The following is a 22965-nucleotide window of genomic DNA, read 5'->3' as shown; positions in this document are numbered from 1 at the left end:
TTCAAGTTTCATCTTCATTAGTGCGTATTATACTGAGGCTTGTGAATAGGAAGACCATCTAAATAGTGCACAAAACTGCACTATCGTTAGTTTTCCACTTGCAGTATTAAAAATCAGCTGGGTCTCAAGGTACATTAAAGGCTTTAAAGAGGGGCTCTAAACACTCATGCTCAGAAGTAATCCCCCACTTCTGTTGTTCATATCCCACTACAAAAACTTGCTCAGATTTTTTCTTTTTCCTGCACCTAAGTCAGAAACTCTGTACCATCTGTGAATTTTGCATTTTAGCACTTGCACTATTACCAGCTACTTCTGCTGAGTAACACTTAAAAATGGTATTCTTGGACCTCCAAAGTGTGACCCCCTGCAAGGAACTTCATGGTAAGTTTTTGTCATTAGCATGGCTTTCATTTTGTTTAAATTGTGCAGGTTTAGGTTTTAACAGGCTGGTTGGCACCATTGAGTAGTCTTTGCTAATAAATTTAGCCTTCCTTCACCCTCAAACAAAATCCCTGAAAATTTTAGAATAATTTTCACGTTTTAGTAGTATTTTCTAACTGCTTTGCATACTCTAGTGTTTATAAGTGAGTAAATAAACTACTGTTGAAAACATCTTGAAGTGTTTGGAGTTGTTTGTTTTTTTTTAAAGAGATTTCAATTTCAGTTCTATTATTCTAGAAAGTAAGTGAAATACTAATGAAAGAACATGAGATGCAAGAAAGGAAGTTTACATAAATTTTAAGGGAATATATATTGTAGTCAGATCATTTGTTTTGTAACATTGCTTCTAATTCTGAGAATCTGCTGTCAGCTGAACATGTACTGACATTACAAATCTGAATGTGAGAGCTTATTATTTATAAAACTATGTTCAGAAAAGCACAGGTTTTGCAGGTGACAGCAGGAACTTCAGGCAAGGGCTATACGGCTGTGCCCACACTACCTACAGGGGTACTATGAAGTGTTCAGCGTTGTAGGTAGATGCCCCCCACATACAGCGCGGAGCTGGTGCTGCTGGGATTCTTCACCTGCCACTGTGCGTGAGGGAGTGGTGCAAGGTACCTTGATGCTCTGCGTGCTTTCACTGGACGGGTGGTTATTCCAAGCTGCAGTCTTAGAAGAATCCACGATGCTATTTAAAAGAAAACAAAATATACTTGCATTAAGTAAAGAGTAATGCCTTCTCTAGGCAGATGGCAATTTTGAAAATCTAAAGGTCTTTTAACAGCTGCTGGGACAGAATACAAAGATTAATGTTGTGTTTGGACACTCAAGCTTTTTTGCCTTTAGAGTTTTTTAACAGATCTGTTAAAACCTAATAAACACTAAGGATTTAGTGTTGTTTTTGAAGTATTTAAATACTGTAGCTATTAATGTAATCTTAGTAGTAATTCCTACTGGCTATTACTTAAAAGTCTTTTAAGAATTGTTTTAAAGAATGTGACTTTTAAGTAAGTGGCAACTCCTGTAAAGCAGAGTCTAGCCCAGGACACGATGCCAGCAATAAGCCAGTTGCTGGCCTGAGCACCAGTGGTCCTCTGCTGCCCCTCAGCTCCAGTAGGTTTCTGCTACCAGAAGGGGCTTCCCAGTAGGTGTTTGTTTGCGTATGTGTCTGTATGTTCCTGCTGGCCAATGCCTACCAACTCAGTGCAGCAGCAGAACAGAGGAGCTCCTCCGCCTGTCGGCTCTCCCCTGTCATTTGCTCTCAGTTGAAATCCATCTTTTCCTGGTAAACAAATGGGTCTGACATTGGTACTGAGACTTTATGCTCCAGCCTAACCAATGCAGTATCATTGTCAAAGCTGTCAAGGTAATTTTTATGACCTTCGTGAATAAACATTTTTTCTGCCTGGGCTTCTTCATAGGAACATAGGATTTGTTCAAAATCCTCAAAGCTGAGGGGTTTCTTTCATCAGCTACACCACCAGCAGCTGTCAGAACCCAGTTGTCACACAAAAGGGAACCATCCCCTACTCCCCCTCGCTCAATAGTTACCACCACTTGCCAGGGCAATTCTCTAGGCTTGGCTCGCCTTCCTGCGTATACACGCTCCACAACTGCAAAACAACGAATGCTGCAATAACTGCTAAAGATTTGGACACTGAATTATTATGCCTGTATGGATTAAATTAAGTTAATGATTCTAAATGTAATTCCTAGATTGTTTTGGAATGGTAAAATTGCTTGCAAATGAATATTTGATTTCGAGTACAATTTTCATTAGCCAGTATTACATACATCCTTTGGAAAAGTTCTGTAATCAAGAGAGACATTTTTGCTTAGGAATCTGGGCACAGAGAAATAACTGTATTTGTTCTGAATGTAAATTAAGGTAATTGGAATATATGCATATTCTCATCTAAAAGATAAGAGGAACAATTACGCTTTTACATTGTAAAATGTTTCTCCCAAAACTCAGTCTTGAATCTCAAGTAATTTTACAGAATAACTACTTTAGCTGTTCAAGCGTTTAAAAAAAAATTAAAAAAATCCCCAACCCCATCCTCTGCAATAAGGGCATTCAGTGGCTTTTTCCCCTCACAAATACGTCTGGAGTGTGGTTCCATTTTCCTGTCAGAAACAATGCCAAGCAATTTAAAAGCAACAACAATTTAGTTACTTATGAAACTGCATTCTCCAGAAGAGAGCTGCAATAAACTGAAGGTTCAGCTTTTTACTCTCTTCAAGGGGAACTGAAGTGAGTTTCTGGCATTCATCTGCAATGCTAGCGGCAAGAGCAAGGCATGTTAAAATAGTAAGTCATTTAACAGATAAATCTAAGGTCAGTATTAATAACTACAGGGAATGCCAGTCACACTGTGTGCTCATCTTAACGATTTCAGTTTTGTTATTGTTCCTCCCTGTTAAACAGCGATTGTAGCACTTGCCATTTTGAAAATCGGAGTAACATAAAGGTGGTAATCTGATTTTTAAAATGAACATTCTACAGCGAGGTGGTTCTGCCTCATCAACTTAAAGGTACTAAAAGAAAATCTAAGAATGCCATGCTATTATACCTGCTACTTAACTCTTTACATAAACAATGGAATAGCTTAGCTGAGTAACTTGCTAACAGCCCAGCACCTGTACTTCACTGCAGGCTGGCAGTTAGGAACAAGCATTACAGAACAGAGCTTGGCCCCTTCATTACAGGAAACATTCTTAAGTTCCAACTCGGGTGCACCGAAGTGTGTTACTTCAAAGCAAGCCGTGTCCTGCAGTATTGACCTAGGTGCAGCCTGCCTCGCCGTCTCTGCAACAAAGCGTGACCTCGGCCCAGCAACAACCAGTACTAGCAGAGAGCTTGTTAATGGTTTTGCAGTAACTGCTCATTCCAACTGTTTTGTACAATCATGCATTACCTGGTTCACAGACAGAAGGGGTCATTTCTCCTTTGGAGTTCTTCCAGTATCCATCATCACTGCATATATATTTACCTGCAACTCACAGAGACAACAAAAATAACAACTAGTGAATATGGATGGCTGGGCATCGTTTTAAAGCAACGAAGTGGCACTCCACAGGCGTTGTCAGACATTGTATCTTAGGCCTCCTTTGAGTTTACTCCAGACTCATGAGAAGGGGACTCTTGCAGGATCTAATACTATTAAATGCCACTAATTGGGGAATGATAAAAATGTGCTAAGCTCCCAGCTGTTACTGAACTAAGCCTACCTGAGGTACCTGTCAGTTTGCTTACGTACACGTCTTTAAAAATACAAATAAAACTTCCCAAAGTTAACAGCCTTTGTATTGTGTTTCAGAAAGGTTCTGCTGACCTTTTCAGGCATGTCCGTGTAAGTCGGGGGATTCACTCTGCATACCATCAGAACCAAGAACCACTCCTCACCTGATCGTTAGGACCTACTGTTATTATTAGCCTTCATGATGCAGAAGGAGGCTTCACACTGGTACTGAATTTCAGCGCTGCAGGTGGCCTCCTCAGGCCCCATAACATATGTAACAGCAACACTGTCTATGTCCGTGGGCTGACCACAGTCAACAACTAAAGCAGTTCAAAAATATATTAAAAAAAGAGAAAATGTAGTGCGCTCAAAAAGTCAACCTAATCAAGCAGGATTCAACTGTGATCTTCAGGGAATGGTACAGGGCCTCTTCACTTGAGAGAACAGAAACAGAAATACTGGTGAAGGTTCTGTGCCACAACTAGGCAAGCAGACATCAGTAGCACCACAACTGAGTGCTGGGAGCTGGAAATGTTGTAGTTGATTCTGTGCTTTCCTCAGAAAATTTGCACTCCCATCCACTAGCTTAAGCCGTGACTGTGCAAGACTCACACTGTACACCATGTATACGGGAAACAGATACATATATTAATTAACAGAGAGTAATTAAAGATAAATGGTACCAGTTGTCTAAGTGTACAGGTACTATACTGATGATGATGCTTTAGCTAGTTACAGAAACGCACTGGGAGATCGTACACTATTTCAAAGGACAGTACCACAATTTATTTTTTTAAATAACCATCAGTGCTTTTTAGAGATTTTAAAGAATGGCAGAAATTGAAACATCTTCTAACTTAGAAATACAAAACGCACTTTGACAAGAAATGGAATAGTTACAAAGCAGAAGAAAATGTTTCTCATACTTCTATGGTTGCCTTTGCTAAACCAATGTTTTAAATATAAATATTTATACAAAAGCTTTCAAATTTGCAAATACTAGCACTGACTTACTGATGTACTTTGCCATTGGTTTGTTCCAAGCAGCATCCTTCTGACATTCCACTATGAAAGATGTTACAGCATTTTATTTGTCCAAGAAGCATGAATAGAAAATAAAAGGTCAAATTAATTTCACATCAAACAAGGGTTAATTACAGAAAACCAACATCAGTTACACATTTATTTGCTCATTCATAAAAGAAAAACAGTAACTAGATTTTTATTTGCTTCAAATGTCTTTAGTAAATGTACTGCTTTGCTGCACGCACTTTCAGAGTGGGAAAGGTAAAGAATTCTTATACCATATGTATCTAAATGTGGATGCTAATAAAGGCCGTAGTGGATGGCTGTGAACATCAGGGGGAGTTACCCTCTCTGGAATCTTGCATGTGTTGTGTAGCAGTTCCACCACTTACACCTGCCTTGTCATCGCATAGGATGGCGCACAGTAGTGGGCATTGCACTTCAAGGACAACACGGAATGGAGCCTTCATTTATCTATTTCCAGGCGCACCTTGCTTTCCTACTATCTGCAGTTCAACACTAATGCTCACAGCAGTTCAGTTATTCTTGGTTTCTACATAAAGACTAAACAGTAAATGTGTGCAACTATCAGATCAGACAGATTACAAAGTAACTGTTCAGGTAAGCCTGTGCCTTCCTAAAACACAATCACCTAACCATGATTTTAAAATTCTGCTGTACACACACACAGACTAGAGTACCTTGTGAAACTGCCTGCTGGGAAGCGGGATGTTATTAAGAACTAAGCCTGAAATGTGGTGTTCAGCAGGAATGACCAAGTATTCCAGTTTTAACTTCCCTGGAGAGATGCAGTAAGAAATGAAAGAACATGAAAAATTCTTGAAATCTTCCATAAAATCATTCTTTTCTTTCAACATAATTACAAGCAAATCTCTATGCAGCAGTGTTCAAAGAGCATCAGCATGGGCATATATACATGCAGGCGTACACAGAAACGTAATTCTTTGGGGAAGGATATCAAAGAAACAACAATTGCTAACAAATTCAGTGTACTGAGTACACTTCATAACGTAAGCAACCGAAATTGCTAATGAGAAAAGGCACCTGCATGTTTAATCCCTGAGAAATTAAGTCCACCGGGGCTGACAGCAGCTTCAAGTAGCACATGTCCAATGTCACAAGAGAGCACAGTGGTCACGAACGTACTGCGCTTGCACTGGTGCAATGCAACCGTGGGGTGGTGCTTCAGGACCGGGACATGGCAAATCTGCAGCGGATCAGAAAACAGAATACTCCCCTTAGGAAGGAATTTGTTACAGCTAAAGGCTCTTAGGGAAAAAAAACACTCTTTCTCTGCCCCTTCCCTACACTGTTTCACTCATATGGACACAGATCTACAATTACTGAGAATAAAAGGAAAAACTGTGACTAACTTACCGTGATGTGCTAACATCAAAGGTGTGCAGCGACGTGCACAGAGCCCGGCTACACCGACAGCACTAGCCCAGTACTTAAGCCTGTTGCCTTAACATGTGCCTCGTAACTCTTGACAAGTTGGGAAAATTGTTCCCTAAAATAAAATCATATGCCTGGACCTGACTTGAACTGTAAGATCAGCTGGAATTCTGGAGTTCTCTTAAAACTTTATTTCAGAAGTAAACTGCTTAGTATCTACACTGTTTAACAGGTACACTACTGAAAAGCACCACTATTTGGTCACTCTTCAGGCCTTTCCAGAATGACGTTCTGGGAATAGTTTGGACTTCAGAACTCAACAGAGGTCTCCGACCCACCTGCTGCAGCGTATTTCATCTTCCACCCAGTGTGTGCTCCTGAGATACCAATTATGAAAGTAATATTCACAACACTAGCCTGTGCCTCAAGTTTTGCAGACATTTCTTTCCACAGAACACGCCAACTTGTTTTTTGGGCGTTTTAACCTGAAAGGAATGAGAGAAGGTTCCTCCCCCCAAGATGCTTATGGAAGAACAAAGTGACTTTAATACAATGACTCCCTGAACTTGAATGGTCCTTTCTTGCAAAGTTTAAAAAAAACAGGCAGGTGGTTAGAGTGATGGCTTGTCACTCTGGTAACTCACAGAGTGCCTTTTCTCCAAGCAATCCTATGTGCTATGGAATTCCTGGGAAGCGATCACTGGATCCATTTTATAGATTAGCAAACTGTATGCAAAAGATTTAACTGACTCCCCTGGCATCACTGATCTGTGATAAGGGCAGAGGTGGTGATGAAATTTGGTGATCAAATCATCACACATACGTGTGCTTGTTTTTGTTTTTGGCGAGTTTCCCAAAAGAGAAAGGTGTTGGAAGAAAAAAACCTGGCAAAACTGAAGGGACAATAAGAAGAAAAGAATGAAGAGAGATACAGGAAGACCAAATTGTAAAAAACATGTCAAGACACAGGCTGAAGAAGATGCAGTAAAAGAACTGGGCCTGTCTCACAAAAGCTGTGATGAAATGCAATAAACCTCACCTTACCTTAAGGACATCATAGGGGCACCACACTCCTGGGCGTGTCTCCACATTAAAGGTCTCCGTGAATTCCAGCGTGATCAGGAAGCCACCTTCTACCTGGATACTGTAGCTGCAGGAGCTGAGCAGGAGATAAAGGTGTTGGACAGTCAGGGCTGGTGATTTCTCCAATTCTTCAGTAAAAACCTGACTCTGACAGTGGGCTAGGAAAAAAAAAAACCCCACACAACACAAAATGATGATCATAGTCAGTTCAGCCATACTTAGCTAGTGGATCTTCTTCTACACTAGTCTGTCCCTTTGAGACAGTTTCAGAGCCACTTATCTAACTACCTATGAAATGAAGCTAGGCTCACACATTTCCCCAGCAGGCATTTGTCACTGTTGAGACGATTGCCTTTTCTCTCTCTGTTGTGGTAGGACCAGGGCACGAGCATTATCCTGCACTGCTGCGTCCGAAGTGGTGCAGGGAGGGACACCGGGAAAGCACCACTTAGTCACAGGGCTGGAGGTCAGAAATAAGTGTGATAGCTAGAAGCTCATCAGAAACATTCCGAGGTGTTAAATTTGCAGCTTGTCTGCTGCACCAGAGTGTGTAAACTGGTAGGATAGCTATCAACTCCTCAATTCCAGAAGCCTCTGAATGCAGCTCTTCCTTTTTAATGCCTTTGTTGCCAGACATTTAGAATGCAATTGTATTCTCTGAGCAAAACCAGCTGTGCCTCTTGCCGACACAACTGGAGCCACAAATGCTCCCTGCTGAAGAGAAGCAAGAAGGAACAGCCACAAGTGCCCCGAGGATCTCTGCTTGTTGACAGCATCTGATCACTGTGAAGTGGTGCTTTGATCAGCTGGGAACAAAGGCTTTATGATGTGCTGCAAAAGCTGTATGAGCAATCCTTTAATTGATGAAGGGTGCTGGACTGGCTGATAACACCGGTATATTTTTGCACCACTGTGACACTAAATTAATTATAAGAGGGAATTGTTTGACTTTGAATTGCATCCTCAAACACACTACGCTAACCTCCACCAACAAAAATGCCACTATGCAGTCATTAGTTACAGATTATCATCTAAAATGGACCATATGGTTTAAGGCTGACATTTTAATGGAAGGGAACAGAGTTGTGAATGAGAAAATGACCATTATTGTCCCTTAATTAACCATGGATTTCATTAGCCAAGATTATAAGCTCCTTCTACTTTAGAGAATGAAACCTACTTCCTCCCCATACCTATGCAACTTGTGGCTACAGGAAGTATTCGGATACAAGCGTTTACTTGGAAAAGAAAGCAGGAGTGGGTAAAAGGATAATCTTTTTGGTTTATGTTTGTGTGGCTCTTAGCACAACTACAATGCCACAAGACAAGTAATAATGCACTTGGGTACTAAGTGTTTCTTTTAGCACAAGCTGTAAATTCAGAACAATCTTTCTCTGTCCACCTTCCCAGAAAGTTATGAGCAGCTGCTTTTATGTGATATAAACCTACCCATCACCACAGTGACTGAGCATCTGTGTGTCCTCTAGCCTGAATTCATTGTCCTAGGTTTTCAAATAGAGCTGACAAATACACAAGAGTAAAACAGTTAGTAAGTACCTAGAAATGCCTACTCCGTTAAAAGTGAGCACTCTCCTAATTTTTAAATCCTGTTTGAAATGCCTCTCTTGGCCCAAAGAAGTAGAGAAAGCTTGACTAATTCACCTGGAGGTTCTGGCTGCCTCTGAATCTAGCCTAACGCACACTGCTTTGTGCCAGCAGAAATCCGTTGAGCTACAATGGGAATTAAACCTTTTCCTTTCATGCTATGCTTGTAGAGGATTATCAGCAAGTGGGTTTTTTCCTTAATTGTTATTACCTCATTCTTCCCAGCTAAATGCACGTTTCTGTAATTCCACCGATTGTGCCTCAAACTACAGAGGCATTTGAGGGCTATGTAAGAATAAAACATGTTTTCCAGCACACTCTCCTGAGCCGCTGCAGGTGCTGCTTACAATACTGCCAGTGACACAGAGTTCACTGCTTCTCCCCAGGCTTTAAGGTCCCAGTATAATGCTTCCTTCCACTTGCTGCAAGCCCAAGTTAAGAAACTCCCCAAAACCCCAAACTTACTTGATATGCAGCTTTAGCAGTGTACTGCTCACAGCCATATAAGTGCAAAAAAATCTGCTTCTCTTAAAAACTGAAATTTCCTCACGCTGCTAATATCTGTCCCAGTTCTACAGCCCCTACAGGAGGCAATTATAGAAGGAGATGGGAATGAAAATATGAAATCCTTGAGTGTGAAAAAAGACTCGTCGTGAAGTCTTAGCCTAAGCATACAAGCCACAATATATAATGAGTACTAGCTTTACACCCCTAACTCCCTACTGAAATCATTGGAAAGTCAGAATCTCAAATCTTCTGCTAGTTCTACATCAGAATCCTTTCCTATTACCTACAAAACCATTCTTCCCTGGGCATGAAATCTACTGTGTCAAGAAGGGATGCTCAGGTTGGTAAAGTTAAGTTCCGTCTTACAAGAAATTCAGAGCTAGAAGGCAGCAATACCTTGACTTCTATATACTGTAATGACCATGTCATCTTCCTTTCTTAAAGTATGTTTAAAGGAATGTTATTAGACTAAAGCTCAGCATGAAAACATTTAAGAGAAATGGTGGAGAAAAGACCCACTGTGTGGTAACACACACACATGCGCACAGACACACACACATATACGTATGTAGAGACAGAATAACACTGCATATAGCCAAACACTATAGTTTCTGAAGGCTGTTTACTTTCTCTAGTAATAAAAGGGCAAAGGGACATGTGATGAAATTAAAGGCCAAAAACCCCACAAATCTGACATAAAAACAGGACTAAGAAACAGCATACAATTGATGTGTGCAACATGCTGTCATATGCAATTTAAGGCAAACTGTCATATGCTAGTGCCATAAACTCAGCTTAAACTAAGTAGCATACAGACAACACAGGATCTATTGCACAGGATTACACTTCTGTATGGGAGTATGCTTTAACAATCACTTACTGAACTCTATCTTCCACTGAAGCATAAGATGCTGGCCAGTATCAAAGGCAGGAGATTGGACTCGAAAGATCCTTAGCCTGGATCCATTCTAGCAATGCACATTCCAGAATTGCTCTGAGCTGCCCAGGTGTTAGTCGAAAGACTCTTCAAAGCACTGATTGCTTTGTGTTCACATAGCAAAAAATAGCACCACGCCGCTGCACAGAGCTGGGATCCCATACGCTGTTATAGTACAAATAAGAACAGTGCCCCATTAATAACATAGTAATCCAGAAAACTGGCCTTCACTTTGTTTTGAAGGACTAAAGAAGGAGAAAGATAGAGACTAATAGTTCTTTACGCTTCATTACATCTGTCTCCTTCAAACCAAAACTAGCTGACCCAACAGAAGAAGACGCTCTGCTAGTCAAGAGAATTTGCAGCTTGAAGATTAAAAGGCTTAGACTGGACCTTACTTTTCTCCTAAGAAGTATCTCAGTGTCTTAATATCTCCTGGATGTGGCCGCTGGGAGTTCCCTTTGTCAGGGCAGTATTTTTTTTCCACACGTCTGCAAGCAAGAACATCATAAACTAGCCAGCATAAAAAGGATCAAATAATTTTTTAAGATCTGCCAGCAGAAATGCTGTCCCTTGACTTCTCAGTCCAAGTTTTAGAGCTGTCCAGAGAGTGCTCAATTATGCTTAGGCCATTTTTTTATCAGAATCACAGTAAGCTGTTTGCCAGAGGCTTGAACTCTGAAAAATGACCCCCTCAAAACTTGCAAGTCCATTGTCATTGGCTCATTAGATCTCCAGTGAAAGGTGGGTCATAAATTGTATCACCAAGCCATGAGAAAATTTCAAGCTGCTTTGATCACAATTCACTGTGACCATGAAACAGCTTCTGAACAAGATTAAATACAGCAGAGGTAAGCCTTGGTAACTGCTTGCAGAGCCACTCTACCCCCAAATGAGTTCTCAGCAGCATCCAGCTTCTGCAACACTTAGTAAGCATCTTCCCAGGAAGCCAAGGCAGTGATGTTATCTCTCATTTTGCAGATGGATGTTCAGAGCTGGTATCAAGTGACTTGCCCAAGATAACACAGAAGTCTACAAATGTAGTGACCTGAAGTGAGTCAAGTGTCTCATCTAAAAGACTCTCTGTCCCTCCCATGCTCACTTGGAAAAGGGTTCCTCTCCTGTTTACTGCACGGACTAAAGAGCAGAGATGGGGTTGGAGAAACTGAGCCTCATAAATGACAATTAAAAGCAACTCCTGCTAAATTGCAGAAATAAGGAAATGCTGGTCGACTAATGCTACTTAATCCCCATAGCTTTTAAAAAGCATTGTTTTAGCAGCTTCAGCAGCTCACCTACAGCTGCTCAGCTCTGACTTGTTAACCTCTTGTAATAATCATCATGTTCCCTCTACAGAGTTGGGGAGTTCTAGTCACTGACAAGTATGGAGCATGGCATTTGTCCCACATGTTTCATGAAGATGGTCCCTGCCCAAAGAGGGTACAGCCTAAAAGAACAACAAATGGATATTAATGTGGAGCAGTGAGAGGCACTGTGAGGGACTGAGACAGTATCAACCAACACCACAAGCAATTGCGCTGAAGGACAGCATTCCTTGTGTTGCATTTATTGTGGGGAGGGCACTGTTGCCTTTCCTTCTATGAAGGCAAGACACGTAAGCTGCCCTGGTGACATTCATATTACTTTACTAAATTCCTGGAATTCTGAGGTTTTGCTCAGCCATAAGGCTAGGTTCCCAATGGGAGATAAGGCCAGAATCACCAAATTTGGGTAAAAAAAAAAAAGAAAAACAAACAAACAAAAAGCAAACCTTTCCAAAGAGTGAAAGGGCTCTGAATATAAATAGTTTCAATTTACAAGTCTGGGTGCAGTCAAGAGCATCTCTAAAGGAACATTAGGGAACAAATGTGTGTCTCTGGTCTTGTTGCAGCTTAAGAACTATGGAAGAGCAAGCAACAAGAGCTGGACAAGAAATTCAAGAGTCTTCAGGTAGCTGTGATGCTTTCACAATAGCTTCTCTCTTATCAACTCCTGCCTTATCTACCTTCTTCTTTCCATACTGACACGTGGGAAATGCAAGAAAATGAATGCCCCAGAGGCTGCCATCAGCTTTCAACAAGGAACAGCCTCTTTATTGTCTGAGGGAGGCAGGTCTGAAAGGCAAAGAACAAAAGACATACAAGTCATCGAGCAAGAGAAGCCTGCAGCCCTTGGGTGCACTGCAACAGGCAGGTCAGGAGGGAGGGCAAACCAGCTCTTCCCAGCACATCTGTCTCCATCTCTGCCTAAGCGAGGAGAAGCTTAATTATCTCACGCTGGAAAATAAGGGAGAAAAAAAGAGCCTGTCAATGTCAGCCTGCTCAGACAGGAGTCCACAAATCAAAGGGGCAGCTTTTGCCCTCATCTCATGAAGGCGATCCGCAGAGACCTTTGCTTTGCAGCCCAGCCCAGTGGCTGAAGCGGCTTCAGCACTTGCATGTAAAGGTCTCTGAAATGTGAACAGGTTCCAGCACATCAGCTGCACCACAGTAATTCCCAGTGCACACATCTCCACCCATAAGGACAGCCCAGCCCTTCAATACTGCTGATAAGCTCCCTCTGCTAGCATTATCTTCAAGGAGGGGGGCATAAGTGTGCACACATGAATGGTCAACGCAAAGCTGCTAGTCTGCTAGTTCACAGCTATTCATTTTGCACCTTCACATTAAGACCAGGCACATGCTTTATAGCGTTAAGTAAATCCATGTATAGTTGTGCTAAAAGCCATCACTTTCGGAAGGGGAGGTTGAATGAATAGGTCTGTTCCAATACACTGGAGATACGAGGAGTCTGAATCTTGAATCAAACCCAGGTAACCACGGCTGGAGAGGGTTTGTTATAGGCTGGAGCTGGGAAGCTAAATGCCAAGGTGGTCTTAAGCACTGGAAATTAGGTCCAATTCTGCATTTGAGCACTGGGTGCTGAAAGAAATTATCTTCCTGTTTATGACAATATTCAGTGAGCAGTATTGTGCTAGTTCTTTCCAGACAGGATTCAGCTCCAGGTGGGCAAAGCTGCACCCACAAAGGAATATGACACCACGTGTAGGCACACGTTTCACTGCAAAGTGAATCCTGAGGTGCCAATCACTGTGCTGATTCAGACAGACACTTTGCTGCCTGACAACACATTAAGATTTCCCTAGCTGTGAACTCAGAAGCGGAACCAGGCAGAAGTCAGCTAGGTAAACCTCATGCCATATGCCCTTCTGAACAAGAGATCTATGCCCTGCCTTGTCTGCCATTTAATAAGTGGAGGATTTTATCTGGTGTCAGTGATATGTGGACCGTGCTGATTCTTGGCCTGTGTCCTTACACGGAGAGTAAGCAAACTATTTCTCCCTTTGACTTCACAACTTGACTGTCAGTTTTTCCAACACATCTACTAACTTGCGTCCAGAATACTCAGTGTCTCAGTACGACGAAGACTGAAAGCGTCGGCAGTGGGCAGTGTAAGATGAGTTTCTTACTTCTCCATTCAATCTGTCTAAAGCTGAACACAGGTGGATGCTGCCTAAGGAGTAACCAAAACCAACTGCCAGTGCAGCATTTTACTGTGACACAATATTGCTGTCCCTAACGGTGGCAATTAGCCCACAGCCACTCTGCAAACCAGGGCCTCTACTCAGAACCCTGACTAACCCCCTTTTACCTTCTTCCAGCTGCACCAGGCACATAGGGAATACAGAAAACAACAACAATAAAACCACAGCTTTCACCTCGATGCTAGTTTCAGGACTGGATTTAAGTCAACGTTGTAGGTAGGGCAGTACCTCCTGATCTAGCAAAAGCTCACCTGTGCACGTCTTCTTGTTTTCATGCAGCGTATAGCCAATTCGACAGCTGCAATAGTAGCCCCCCACGTAGTTGTGACAGTGATGATTGCAGAGAGGTTCACCATCAAACAGCTGTTTGCACTCATTGATATCTAAGGGGTGAAGCACAGAATTAGGCAACCAACACCCTTCAACACCACTTTGTCTTGGTCTGAGCCACTCTGTGTTTTGCAAGGTTGGCTTGTTTGCCTTTGGTTGCTGTGTCCTTTTACATCTGCCTCTGTACAATGAGACCTCCTTCTCCCACCTCACACCAGCAGCCAGACTCTGAGAGCACAGGGAAGCACCAACCCCACCATAGTTGTGTCTCTCATCTGCAAGAGGGGCTGGTCTCTTACCTTCAGCAGCATAAAAGGCCTCAAACCCTGTGAATGGTTTCTCATTGGAGTAGTCAGACCGAAACACTACCATGAGGTTGTTGTCAATGGAGACGTATGTCTTGTTGCCCGGAGCCTCCTCAGTGTCTGTGCTATCCTTTCCACACAGCGTAGCCAAGGTCCTCCCACCAGAGCTCAGCTGCAAAATGAGCAGACAAATCTACCAGATGAGCACAGAGCTTTGCTCTTCCCAACCTGCTGCCATAGCTTGGAAAGCATGTGTTTAATGGTGTTAGAAAGGAGCCTTGGATGCTCTCAAAAGGTGTTTCTGGAGGTCAATCCAGACCCAGAGACAGATAAGAGAAGATTTCCCCTATTCTCTGTGACGTTAGCCCATAATTTTGTCTCTCTTTTTCCTTTCAGAGGCCCACATAAAGCTGTGATGCCAGCCTGGGTTATCAGCATCATGCTGTTTATAATGCTCTTGTTAACTTGGCACTTTCAGTGACAATCACATCTTGGTAAAGCCCGAGACAACTGGAGTAAAAAGGTTTCAAACACTGACAAATCCAAACGTATAGTAAAAGGTCTCTTCAAACTACTGACTCACTGGCTCCGTGATTCACTTATTGCAGTTCTAGCTCTTCATTTATCTTGTGTTTTTAATACAAATGTTCTGATACATGGAGTTCATGTTGTACATGGTAGTGATAAAACTGTGAATCTACCAGAAATGAGTATTCTGTTCTGCCCAAAGGAAATTGCATGAAGAACAATACAGATTTGGAGAACGGGAGCAACTTGCCATATAAAACCAGGGAAATGAGATCTTCCTAAACAGGAACAAGGCTGCCTGATTGGTTCCATCAGATTCAAAAGTACTGATGATGCACTGTTTTTGCATACTCCCTGTATATACAGCTCCCTCTTTAATGTATATCAGGCCCATCTGAACAACAAAATGAGTGCAGAGGTAGCATGGCCCCAAATCAGCGACAGGGCCACGCAGACTAGAGCACATGCTGGCACATGGAGTACAAACCTTTCAGGTACACCACTGATCACCCAAACGCCTCTCAAAGACAGTATCTTTGTTTCTTTTCCTGAGGTTGTTTCTCACTTTAGCTAGCAAACACACCACAGCAAGTGTTGCAAGTGCACATTTAGACAAGCTGACAGTATCTTGTTTAGACTATCGCTTACATTTTTATGGTCTCTCATTATACTCTGTGTAAAGCACTACTTGTTAATTTAAAACACACACTGTAACTTCAGCAAAATTAAGTTCAAATGTTGTTCTGGGCAAAATTTCAAACCTTTTGCTTCACGAGAGGGGAACGTCAGAATTGTCTGAGCACAACCAACTCAAGTTTCGATGTTCCAACATGACCACCAGTTCTTCCTACTGGTCCCATGGGTGTCAATAAACACATCGTTTAGAAGTCATCTGAACCTGAACTTCACTAGCACACTAGAAGCAAGTGCTCACAACAGTTATATTGGTCCTGCATGCATCCAGGATCACATATACACAGCTTTTAACAACTTAGTCTGCTATAGGTCACCCTGCCCTACACATACCTTCACATAATCGTATTCACACAGGTAGGACAGCTCCAGGTTGAAATGTGTGAAGTAGATGCGGACGTAATATCCGTTGGGGACAGTAATATTCCAGATTCTCTCCTTGTGGTTTGGGTAGGCACTTGGGAAGCTGGGGGACGTGATCCTCCCATACATTTTCTGCAGCACAATGCTGCTGCTTACTCCACTGTAAAGCATAGCTAGCAAGACAAAGAGCCTGTGTCAAAGGAACAGAGATTAATGGAGAAAGAGTGAGCATCAACTCAGATCATATCCCAAAAGCCACACATCCAAGTTGCCAATCTTGGTACCAAATCACAGATATCTCAGCCTAGCTGAATTCGTCACGCCCAAAAGCCTTCTCACTTGACAATGGAAGAAATCAGGAGGCATCAGTGGCGTTGTACTGTAGTAACAGCTAAACAACACGGGTTTAAGTAACAACTAAACAACACTTGTGCCTTCTAAGGCCTGCACAAAGCCTTGTGTCCAGGGGAGCTGGGGAGGTCCCTGTGACTGCACTCACCTCATCCTGTTGCTCTCCTGTCTGAGCCTGCTCTGCTCTGAGCCCTGGGGAAAAGAACCTCTTCTGATATATTTGCATTTGGGGGCGGATGTATTTATTGTGTGGCTCTGCTGTGTTTGTCTGGATGTTGAACTCTGATGTTTATCTCCCTTCCACCCCCTTCAGCCTGCTGAGTTCTGGGAACAGCAATTACTAAACACCAGGCTTGTGTTCAGTGCATGAGGTCTCAGTCAATGACAGGGAGAGGCAGACAGAGATGGAGCGGATGGATTAGGAATGCTGCGGGCTCTTGGAGGGAGCCGTAGTATTGCAGCTCTGTGGGAAGGCAGGCGGTGGGAGGAGGTAGAGAGTGGCTCCAGACAGTGTCTGCATAGGGTGGTGAGGGGAGCTGGGCAATACTCTTTCCTTCTAACCAACTGATCAACAACTACTATTAATGCAAACAGCATGTTACTGGAAGTACAGTTTTTCCCCATTGTCAGAGCAGGAAGGTGTTGAAAACAAAAGAATGCAGCACATAACAGGATTTCAGAATAGTGAGTGAGCCTGGTTAGACGGTTCTGTGTAATGGGACAGGAATGCTCAGGTGACACAACGCTATAGCGCACACAGGCACAAGTTTAAGAGATGCCAAAGTCTTCCAGTTTTCAGCTGCACATTTTAATCCAGTGCAACTTTGTGTTGACTGAAACCTGCTCCATGCCTTGTTTATACGCATGGATTGCTTTTTATCCCGTCCACTTTGGAACATCAATAAGGTAAAAAGGTATACCTAATAAATTATGTCTTTTGAATCTGGCTTGCTACAGAAATTAGAGAAAATCCCTCTGCGCTCACATCTGTGTAACGTAGCTCACTAACTTTAAAAGCCCAATGGTCAATTTCTACCAAATTTGGCAGAAGAGAGCAATTCCAAGGATATCAGTGCAATGGAAATAAGTGGTTGGATAAAAAAAAATTAATCCTATCCCTACTGGGGATTCTCTGAGGGAAAAAAAATTAAAAAATTAAAAGAACTCTAATTTCTTTTAAACATCTGTGAATCCACACAGGGATTTCACACCACTAGGAGACCCCAGGGAATTCAACTGGGAGAGCCAATGCTACAAGACATAAAGCTTTATTAATTCCACTGCTTGCAGGCTGCTTCTTTCCAAGTCTGCATTTAGGTCTCCCACAAAAATCCTATTCCAGCACATATGGAGATAGGCCTATATTCATAGAGGGTGAAAAGCCAGGCATGTTAATGCAGAACCGAGGTCCCACCTCCTCCCTGGCAAAAACGGACTGAGAGGAGGAAAACTGATTTGCAGCAGGGAACAGACTACTGCACTGCACATACAGGAAATTTATACTGAGATATGCTGTAATTAAATGGACACCTTTTCATACTCATTTTTGAACAGCCAAAAAATCATTGCCCCAGGCAGTGAAATTGGTGCTGGCAGGAAAGTAGGAGTTACTGCATGAACAAAACTAAAGCCAACAAACCATTTCGCAGATTGCAAACAGAAAACACCATTTAATAAAAGTGAAGGAGAAATCAGTAGCAGTAATAATTAATTGTGTAGCAGCAGTACCTACAAGCATGGTTAATGGACAAGAACCCAGAGGGGACCAGCTTTTCCCAAGGCCCACTAGCTGCTAAAATGATCCTATCAACACATGCAAGACGTGGACTTTATACTGTCTGGAAACGAGGGAAGAGAAAGAACATTTTGCAAAAAATCAATCTGTACCTAACTGAGCTGCTGCCTGATTCCCACAGACATAAACACTTCCAGAAGTGCCCCACATTAGACCTCCTGCTCAGTTCAGCAGCAGAGGCATGGAGAGTCAATTCCGATCTTAGCTCTGAAAAGTTTCTCACAGCCCCAGAATTTGATGAGGCCCCTGAAGCCACCCGACGGTTGCCACCTAGCACTGAAGTAAGAAAGTTGACTTAATAAATTGTAATCCTGGAGACTGAGAAACTTAATGCTTGGTGCACATACTGGCTTTCCTCTGGCATGGTCTGTGGAGAGACAAGACTGCTGTGATTTTAGTCCTTAGCACCTGATGTGAACAATGCCAAAAATGCTGTCCCTGTTTCTTTGCCCAGAAACTTTCCACCTCCAAAAGGCTGCTGGGCATCAGCTAGCCAGGTGCAGCAGTATTTTGAGAGCACTGTGATAGCTAACCTCAGGCCCCACAGATGCTCCTCTTGTCCACAATTTCCCTTTTGTCTGCACAGGACTAAGGCAGCCTGAAGGCTGAGTGGACTTCATCCATGTCACTGCAGTTTCCAGCTGTCTATAACTTGCCAAGTTACTGATCCACTTTAGGAAGCCTGGGTGTTACCTGAAATGACAGATGCCTCTTGAGAAGTCTGCCCAGCTGTCTTCTTGTGCCCCTGCCTCCTTCCATGCTTGAGAGCTGAGGTAGCACAAAGGCAAGCTGTCATTTGCAAGAGAACCACCAACAGGTATGAAAAGCAAGGTTCAGAGAAAGGACTTCCCCTTGAAAAAAACCCAACAAACCCTTCCGTGAAATGGAGGAATATGGAATGACACAGAGATACTTCATATGAGCCCATACTCTCCCTCAGACACTGTACAGTCTCTCAAAATATGCTTTTACTACTTGATGCTAAGGTCTGTCAAGGAAAGGTTGACACCCCTTTCTGTGGCAACAGTAAATGCAGACAGCTAAGCCAGACACATGAATAAATCAGCAAGAGCAGAGCTGCTCAGCCAACACAGTGCCCCTCAGGCTGGTACCACTAAGATCCAGAGACCTGATCTCCACTTTCCCTGCAAAGCCAGACAGCAGCAGGAACCAGCTGAAAAGATGAGTAGACTGGAAAGCAGCTATGCATCCAGGACCTTCATCCAAGCTGTGTGAGATCCAGGCTAAGTCCCAGGTTAGCTCTTCAGTTCAGATTTCCCTCTGACCCCAAGTTTTGAAACTGGAAAAACGTTACCTGAGGGAAATTCTGCCAAAGTTATGTTCGTATAGAAAGAGCTTCAGCTGTGACAAACTCTGAGATCCTGTAAAAATTAAGTCAATACAGTCCTACATCCACTTAACCAAAAAAGTCCCAGACAGCTCTATTCTCAAATGGACCATGCAAAATCACACACTGCTGCAGAAAATCATCTTGTGCTGGGGGAGAAAACCATTTTGGGCCTTTGAAAGGCAGCTCCTGTGCTCTGACAGCAATTCCATGAAAAGCACTGCAAGGACTGATCACAGTCAGAACCAGACGTTTCAGGTGTAATAAACAGGACAGTGAGCATGTGAACATGCCTCCAGATCCGAAACACAGGTACAGTGCCAAAGCAAGAGGCTGTTTAATGAGTGAAGGAATAGCACACATAGGCCTCCCCAGCTTCTAAGACGACACAGTGCAGTCATCTAACATAGGAGTGGCTATCCTTGCATCACAAACCAGGAGAGCAAATGAGCATAATAGCTGCTTGCTGTGACCACCGAAGACATTGCTCCCCACTGCCCCTTATTTCTCAAATGCCAGCTGCCTCTGCAGAGCCCTAAGAGATTGCTTGTGAATGCCAGCTTGCTGTTCCATGGCTAAATCCAGTCCTCCTGCATTTAGGGGTTCAGAGGACTGGGGGGAGGACACAGCAAAGGGAAAAGGCATTCTGTTTCCTCATTACAAATCAAATAGCGTGACTGACATCAAAAGAGAAGCAGACAGACGGAGCAAACAGAGCATGGAGTAGGGCAGGGGGAAGAGCCTGCCTGCTGTGAAACAGGAAAACGAAGTCTTGCCAGACAAAAATAGCAGAGAGTGCTCATGCAATAGGCCAAGATACTTTCCCTCTTCAGTTAGGGCATACCTTCCTCCTTCCCATGCTCTCTACTGCTACCTGATTCTTTTATATTCTATTTGCAAAGATGGACTCCAGCTGCTAGAGAGTACTAAGGCAGCGAAAAAATCACTGGACTTGTCCTCTCTACTCTGCACTAACTGACTTCCAAAGGACAGTCAATGCAATTCTACAGTGTCATCCTTATCTGAAAGCACTCAGGTCTAAGCTCAAATTGTCTAGGAAGATCAACAAAAGCTCTGGCGTAAAGATACTGTCGACAGCTTTGCTCCTCTGGCATGAACAGAGCTCTCAAAACCAAGGGTAACCATCATCTGTGTGAGGCTGGTCTCAGCTGTGAAACATGACCTCTCCAAGAGTACCACAAATCTCTGAGTGCAAAGCACATGTCTCTGACCATGTGTGTCTACGTATGTGCACACACACAGAGACACATGTTAGAGACCACACACACACAATTTATACATTATGTATGCGTACATGATCAAAATGATAATGTGCAAATACACGTACAACTTCTGTTCAACTATATAGCTGCAGAATCCAACAGCATGTAATTTTCATGTATGTCAGCGCATTTCAACCACTGCATGGATGTATGTGTATGTATTTATGCACGTGACTATACAAATTCCAGGGTAAACCCCTGCACTGCGCACACATCCCCTGAGTGATGACAGCACACAAGTAAGAGATGCTGGTCACATTACTCTGCCTTTTCCTGGAAAAAACTCCCACTCTGCCATGGGGAAGACAGCACAAGAATTGCGTAGGTCGGAATCTCTCTTCCCCTCGCCTGTCTCCCCAGACCCATTAGCTTGGCTCTCAGAAATTGAAATAGCTCACAAAGCTACCGTCTCGCTCCCGCCCACATCCTTGGTAGCTGCAGCATGTCTGCTGGGCTGGCTCCAAGTCTGTGACTTCACTGGAGCAGCTGTTTGTGCTGGGAAGAGAATTTGGTTACAATTCAGATACAGCTAGAGCCAAAGCTTTGAAATAGAGCCTTGTCTTCTCTCCAAGCAAAGATGCTATGCACGTGACAGGCACAGCCAACACACTTTCCTTGGGTAAGCCTGCCTCCAAAGAGCTAAGAGGAACAAAGGGGATGGGTGAGTACTACACATCTAACGTATCTCTTGTCCAACATGAAGCCTCAAAGCATTGAACACAGACTGGGGGTGATAACAAAGAAAAGGAAGAAAAATATGACAAATGTCTGCACTAGAGGACACAAAGACCAAACAAGGATGAGCCCCTCAGGAACCTCCTATTGTGAATAGACTGAGGCTAATCAAAAGCCTCCCCTGAACCTACCATAGCCTCATTCAGCAAGCACCTTGGCCTTGCAAAGTAATTAGGAGACTTTTCAGCCCCCAGAACAGCATCCAGGAATGACAATCTTATTCAGAGAGTAGTTTAAGGTTATACACCTGCCATGATGACTGGAGGGCCTGGAAAGTCACTTGCCAGATTAAAAAAAGCTATTAGCATGTGCTGTTCTCTCCAGTGCACAGTCTCCACCAAGAGGATCCACTTGACCAGTAACCTCTCTCCAAAATCATTCCTTGTCAAGGGAGAACTGAAGAGGAACCTCAGCAAAACCACAGCAACCTCAGCAGAACCACATCTATCTCCTGCTGGAGTTTCCATATACTGGAAAGAATATAACAGTGTTATATTCTGTTATATTCTTTCTTAAACAAAGCTTAAACTCTTTCCTATTTGCAGAACCAGACTCTGCAGTGTACAGCGACCACTAGTAAGTTTGGGACGAAGCCCTTCTTTTTCAAAGAAGGGGAATCCAGACTTCACCTTCCACATCAAAACCACAGTAGACAAGTTGCTCTCAGCTGAGAGCACAAGGTCTGCCTTTGGAAGTCAGAGCTTGGATGCCTGTCTCTTATTTCCATCTCCCTTTCATTTCTTCCTTCTTCTTTCATGACCGCTCTTCCTCTACATGCAATAATTAATACTGTGAAGAACTGTATTCAACTCCCAAATGTATAACTCGCTGAGACTGGAGGAGACGGCAAATTCCTGAGGCTCTCTTCCTCCTCAGGAGCTGAGAAACGTGCTGAAGAATAGGTTTCAACAGCGTTAGGACTGGCAAATTCATTAAACCCACCTGCAACAGGCTCCTTGTCCATATATACATCCAGATGCATTTTCTATGCACCCCGGTTCAACTCAGAAGCATTTTTCACAATTTCTCTTCCTCTGCAATTGTCCATAACCTCATTTTTTTTCTAACAAAGAGGCTATTACCCCACTAATCTAGATAAACAGTAAAGCCAGCTCAAAGCACTCCCAAAATAAGAGCTACTGCTCAGACATTAAAGAGTTAGTATGATACATTGAAATGGACAAATCTTCCCTCTGGCTAAATCCCTCACTGAATACACACAACCTCATTCCTGCCTTGGAGAAAACAGATTGAAGGCCATGTCAGAGCCAGCAGTCGCATCAATCAGAACCTGTATATTAAAATGCCTGTAGCACTCCAGGAAAAAAACCCAAACCTACCAAGTAACCAGCTGTGCTAAATCTTTGCATACCACCTCAATGGAATAATATGCCTTTCCCAACTATTTCAAATCGCCCCCCTTCAAAGAA

At 43.0% G+C, this 22965-nt stretch overlaps 1 protein-coding gene across 1 annotated transcript; it reads right to left on the bottom strand.

Annotated features, from left to right (window-relative positions):
* Positions 1–1705: 1705 nt before the first annotated feature.
* On the bottom strand, positions 1706–16152 carry MASP2 (MBL associated serine protease 2; the record flags this gene model as incomplete). Its single annotated transcript, XM_082009231.1, is given in 15 exon segments — positions 1706–1726; positions 1825–2108; positions 3363–3437; positions 3869–4006; positions 4701–4773; positions 5821–5863; positions 5865–5940; positions 6467–6571; positions 6574–6613; positions 7173–7292; positions 7294–7343; positions 7346–7369; positions 14056–14187; positions 14434–14611; positions 15994–16152. Coding segments are annotated over 15 exon segments (1518 nt in total).
* Between the last annotated feature and the right edge of the window lie 6813 nt (positions 16153–22965).

The sequence above is a fragment of the Phaethon aethereus genome, assembly GCF_964289735.1.
Source record: "Phaethon aethereus genome assembly, chromosome: 21".
Classification (NCBI taxonomy): domain Eukaryota; kingdom Metazoa; phylum Chordata; class Aves; order Phaethontiformes; family Phaethontidae; genus Phaethon; species Phaethon aethereus.
The sequence above is the reverse complement of the archived record's forward strand: the minus strand, read 5'-3'. Positions and strand labels throughout refer to the sequence as shown.